The 6,186-nt window shown below is 41.4% G+C and overlaps 1 protein-coding gene across 4 annotated transcripts in view; it reads right to left on the bottom strand.

Annotated features, from left to right (window-relative positions):
- Positions 1-1,687, bottom strand: part of LOC140387976 (voltage-dependent calcium channel subunit alpha-2/delta-1) — an 890,358-nt gene extending 888,671 nt beyond the window's left edge. For all 4 annotated transcript variants that reach the window (XM_072471400.1, XM_072471399.1, XM_072471398.1 and 1 more), the window contains exon 1: positions 1,070-1,687. In XM_072471400.1, the coding sequence (XP_072327501.1) occupies positions 1,070-1,167 (98 nt within the window). In that variant the 5' untranslated portion in view covers positions 1,168-1,687. The remainder of the gene's footprint in view (positions 1-1,069) is intronic.
- Positions 1,688-6,186: the final 4,499 nt, after the last annotated feature.

The following is a 6,186-nucleotide window of genomic DNA, read 5'->3' on the forward strand; positions in this document are numbered from 1 at the left end:
TCTACTGCTTCCTGGACCAAAGGGTTAACTGCATTACTTTAATGAACTAAACACAATGTTAAAGGAGCTTATTTCCCCCGGGGGAGTAGGGCAGCAGGGATAATAAATAGCCCGTTGACATCATTATATCAGATTCCGTTAGCAACGTTGGAAATGTCATATTCTACCCCGCCCCAAAAAATCTTTTAAAAATGATATGGAGTGCATGTTGAAAACCTAAAGAATTCCTATAATTCTGGCTTAGGGTGGCATTCTGGAGCCGAGTCTCCTTGTCACATTCGTGTTGGCAAAACTGGTTCTTTCCTGGCAGGGGGAAGGGGGGCGGGGGGCGGAGGAGGTCTGTAAATGTTATTCTCGCCACGTTATCACATGCAAGTGACGCAAGAATGTATTTCAACGTGGTTTACATAATTGTACCCGGTGTTTATAAACAAAAGAAATAAAGGGTCCAACACCTCTTAATGAAGAAGACCTTTCAAACACTCACTGTGCATCACTGCCGGGGTCAGTCCCGATGACAGCAGTAGCCAAGCCAAACCTCCCTGTACACCCCCCACCAGCCGCCCTCAAAATGCAGACCTTTTCTTAACTTTGGCAACAAGTTTCTTCAAACAACAGGACTGAGCTGGTGCTTCAGGGAGAATGCAGCGATTCCCCAATAAAACATGGCAGCCCGTTCTACACTGCCATCGTTTTCAGTGTAAATATCTGTTTACAAGACAACGTTAAACTTTCAGGGGTCTGTTTTTGATGTTGTTCAATAGAGGCTTGAAACTCACATATGTATATAGACACACACACACACAAAATACAGAGTCGACCAAAGGAAGAGCGTGTTAACACTTCTCCAAATCAGTGGTCTGCATGCCAGATCGCAAATGCACCAGGAGATTTTCTATCTCTCTCTGTACAGCACGCGGTTTTATCACTGAGATGCGCCGCCAGATACGGTAAAGCTCCATAACACTAATTACTGACAAGCAAAGCGGCCACAACCAAGAGACACTGAGCACGGGCAACACAACAGTTACAACAAGGACAAGCAGCAAACTGGTTTGTCGTTACTTACTCGTTAGCTTGAGGAAAGCTCTCTTGCGATGTACAAGATAGCATCAGGCACAACTGTATAACTGCTATTAGACAGACTGAGCTCCTGCAAGCAGCCATCTTCCACCGTGGATATATATTTTTTTACAAAAACAAAGTGGGAGGAAAAATAAATAAATTAAGGGGGGGAAAAAAAGAAACACAGGTCTGTCCAAAGTTAATGTCGGGGAGGATGAAATCAGGGGGGAAGTAGGAGTGGTTCCAAGAGTAGGTTCAATACTAATAATCCCAAACTATGACATTAGCAGCTGATCTGAGGAGCCGCCATCAGCCCGCGTTCCATCTCCAAACAGCTTAGTTTTGTTTTGTTTTTTGTTTGTTTTTTTTCCTCTTTTTCTTGGGTTGGGATTTATCCTGGGATTGTATGCACTGCTGGTGATTGTCACTGTCCTGGGCTGTCAATGCCCTCCTCCAACCGCCCTGTGAAACCTGTTTCATCAATCCCCCTCGATCTCCCTCGATCCCGGTCTAGTTGCCATACAAGGAATAGCAGGAACACACACACACACACACACACTGACAGACAGGCACACTCGCTCTCCTCTCGGGGAGCCAGCGGGCTGATCGCCTGTCACAGAAGCATCGCAATCAAACCCAGGTTTATATCGACGCTGTTAAAAGCGAGGTGCTGCGTGCTGAGGTGACGCTTTTTGGGAAAAAAACCATTCATAAGGCGCGTTTTCCACTTGCGCTCTGACTCTCTCATTACAAAATCATTTCAGGAAAAGGAAGACTCATAATTACAGACCATTGCTCAAAAATGTACAGTCCGCTCCCACCCTATAGTTCTCCACATTTTAACCCTGGAGGGTGTTTTTGAAGCTTGAAACCAGCTGTTCTGTCATGCCATATGGTCACTGGAAATAATGTCAAAGCTCCATTGTAGTAGTTCATTTGTTGATGTGGCTACCTTTCAGTTTGTAGCTAACAATGTGCATAGAAATAAATTTTTAAAAACCCTTGAGGGGAGGCTCAGTTCCTGCCCACAACTAGGAACAAAACTGTCCCTGAAAGACTCATTCTGCATATTGTACAGAAGGAAACCTTGTGCTTCGGCTAATTAATTAAGATTTTAAAACAAGAGCAGCACGGTGATACAGTGGTTAGCCAATGCTGCCTCACGGCGCCGAGGTTCCAGGTTCGATCCCAGCTCTGGGTCACTGTCCGTGTGGAGTTTGCACATTCTCCCCGTGTTTGCGTGGGTTTCACCCCCACAACCCAAAAGATGTGCAGGGTAGGTGGATTGGTCACGCTAAATTGCCCCTTAATTGGAAAAAATGAATTGGGTACTCTAAATTTATAGGAAAAAAAGATTTTAAAACGTAATGTCGGGACAGGCTTGAGGAATTGAATCGTCTCCACCAACTGATGCTGAAGCTTTTGTCAGAGGCATGAAGGTTTGTGTCATCCTATGGTCACAGCTCCTCGTATAATCTGTCCCGAAACTTCTCCTTTAATGCTTCCATGCTCATCCTGGGAAGAATGTATCTTTCAGCAGATACTACAGCCTAGAAATTACTGTTGGTGATACAAGTGGAGGAACGCTTAATAGATTTGTATGCTATTCCTAGTGTATCCATTACTGTAGTGCATACATTAACTCATTTAAAAGCATTAGGTTTAATGCTTGTGTTAAAACAACAGAGAGAATATTCTGTGAGTGTTTGTTCGCCAGCATCATCAACAGTAATTATTAGCCTTAATCGGCTACAATGCAAACATCTAAAAGGCCCATTAAAAATAAACTATAATTAATACATTTATATGACCTGAAGGGATCAGCAACACCATATTTTAAAATTCATTATAGGATCTGAGATCCGCTGGCTGGGGCAGCATTTATTGCCCATCTCTAATTGCCATTGAACGAAGTGGCATTTCAGAGGGCATTTAAGAGTCAACCACATTGCTGTGGATCTGGAGTCATATGTAGGCCAGACCAGGTAAGAAAGACAGATTTCCTTCCCTAAAGGACATTAGTGAACCAGAATGATTTTATGACAATCGACAATGGTTTTGTGGTCATCATTAGACTTTTAATTCCAGGTTTGTAAAATTGAGTTTTCGAATTCCACCATCTGCCAAGGTGGGATTCAAACCCTGGCCCCCAAACTGCCACCACCTCAAGAAACCAAATCAAAAATGTAATTCCATTCCCAATCCCATGTATCAAGCCTTTTCTGAATAAAAGCACAATGAGGTGCCATATGACCAATAGACATAGGAGAGGATTTAGGCCATTCAGCCCATCGAGACTGCTCCACCATTCAATAATGGCTGATATGTTTCTCAACCCCATTCTCCTGCCTTCTCCCCATAACCCTTGATCCCCTTATTAATCAAGGACCTATCTATTTCTGTCTTAAAGACACTCAATGATTTGGCCTCCACAGCCCTCTGCGGCAAAGAGTTCCATAGATTCACCACCCTCTGGCTGAAGAAATTCCTCCTCATCTCAGTCCCTCCAGTCTGAGGCTGTGCCCTAGGATTCTTGTTTTTCCTACTAGTGGAAAAATCCTCTCCATGTTCATTCTATCTAAGCCTCTCAATATCCTGTAAGTTTCAATAAGATTCGCCCTCATCCTTTTAAACTCCAATGAGTACAGACCCAGAGTCCTCAACCGCTCCTCATATGACAAACTCTTCATTCCAGGGCTCATTCTTGTGAACCTCCTCTGGACCCTTTCCAACGCCAGGATCCTTAGATACAGGGCCCAAAACTGTTCACAATACTCCAAATGGGGTCTGACCAGAGCCTTATACAGCCTTAGTAGTACATCCCTGCTCTTGTATTCTAGCCCTCTCAACGTGAATGCTAACATTGAATTTGCCTTCCTAACTGCCAACTGAACCTGCACGTTAACCTTAAGAGAATCTTGAACTAAAGGTCCCATTCCTTTATGCCATTGCATCCTTGGAAAGGAATGGCCCACACTACGTTTCTGATACAACAAATATTATCCTACAAAGGTGAAGGATGTCACTGCTGGTGAATGATCCATGTTCCCATGTTTAATCTTCAGTGTCAATGTCAGGGTAGGTGTTAAACAAGACGGTGCTCACACATAGGCAGACTGTCACCTCCTTCTTCCAGAAGTAACCCTTTCACATTGACTGTGTTTCAAACTTTTATGAATACGGAAACACAACTTGTCAGAAAACATTTTCAATGATCTTGTTTTAAACATAATATTCTACATTTCCGGGTAAAGAATTGTTGCCTGAAAAGAAGTGTATGGTGATGTCCACTTCAATGCCATTTCAAGTTCTTTTTTTTTTTAAATTCACTGTTTTTTGAAGCTCACCAAATTTAAGATCTCAATCCTATGATCAGTGCAATATGGCAATTGGACACTTTACTCTACTCCAAAAGTATTATCAACTCAAACCTCTGCAGATTCTTCCTTCCTGAACTTACTACCTATACTTTCAGTAAGAAATCATTTTCATGCTGAAATTGACAACTTTCTTTTAGCTTAAAGAGAAACCTAAATGACTACTGACATAAAGGACTGTCAGTCATGAGGGGGAAAAACAGTACTGGCCTTCACTTTCATTTGAAACAGGATTGGTCAGGAGGGGATATGATCCATATATTTGAAATGCATTGTGTTGTAAGTTATATGGATATAAGACAGCTATTTGACTTGAATTGTGAATGAGGAACCAGAAACACTGTCAAAATTAATAAACCGTAGCTCAGACTAGAAATTAGAAGATTTTCTTTTCCCTCATAAGAGGACTGCAGATTATGAAGTAGCATACAAGCCGATTAGTATAGTATCATAGAATGAAACAGGACAGAAGAAGGCCATTTGGCCCATCACGCCTGTGCTGAAAGACAAGTTTATATCTGTTATGGGGTTATCTATAGACAAAAGTAACTATCGAATTACATAGGATGAAATATGTACAGCATAACCTGGGTGGGAATGGACCCAGGTCAGCTCTGAATAGTGCGAATATATATGGAAGAATTTTACATGATCACATTTAGTGAGGAGCATTTATGTAACATTATCCCTCAAGAAACCAAATAGGTGAGATACATTCCTTGATAACTGATATTGTATCTGGTATATGGCAACTCGTGACCTGAGAAGCTTTCTTCTATCACCTTTTTCGGGTCTTAACACTATTTTGAATTTCGAGAACTTGGCTTGAAATTTAAAGCTCTTGCACATTATAGAAATGCAGCCTGAGACAGTGGGTTAGTTCCTCTTCTGTTGACTGCATTTCACGGTGAAAAGCAGGTGATAGAAATGGGCAGAATCAAAGGCACATACAAATATAGGTCTATAAATGTTCACTGGCTTGAGGGAACCAGTTGCTGTGAAAGAAATGCAGAAAGCTGACCCCTACACACGTATTTTCATTCTCCGCCTTCAGCAGCTCTATAGACACCAGTACTGATGCCCCAGATTATCAGAGGTAGGCAGTCACCACATAGGTCAAACTTTCAAAAGCTGGCTCTTAGAATAAGTGCAGCAGTAAAAGCCTCTTCAACTGACCCAAAACTCACAATACCTCTTTAATCCACAACCTTCTCTGAATACACTTTTAAAGCTGATATGTAATCTTATCAGGCGATGGTAGCTTTAAGTAGATGAAGGCCCCTGGGGCGTTTCTATCTGTAATATATTCAGAAATACTGTCAGAATTCTAAATAGTTAAAGATCCTATTGCATGATTAAATTATGGCTTTAAAAGTTAATCAAAAAGTTCGAGGCCTTAATATTAGAAATCACTCTGTCGTCATTTATCACTTTTGAAAAATTGAGACAATTACAAGTTCAGCCCGCGACCAAAATTTTAAAAATCCATCACATTTGCCACAGCTGTAATGACGTTTTTACATCTTCCTGATATTTTATCTGCATTGTAGGTGATTACCATGGTCATATGAAAGCAGTTGGCTACTTTCACGTTATTATTATTAATCATGTAATCCTAAGGCTAAAAATTTAATACGTTCAACTGCATTAACACTTTTCTTTCAACACTGAATTAGGCCCATAACTCTCAAGCCCCATACTGAATATATTTTTCACATGAGCTAAGGAACAACAACGGTGTCAT

Source organism: Scyliorhinus torazame, chromosome 13 (genome assembly GCF_047496885.1).
Source record: "Scyliorhinus torazame isolate Kashiwa2021f chromosome 13, sScyTor2.1, whole genome shotgun sequence".
NCBI lineage: Eukaryota > Metazoa > Chordata > Chondrichthyes > Carcharhiniformes > Scyliorhinidae > Scyliorhinus > Scyliorhinus torazame.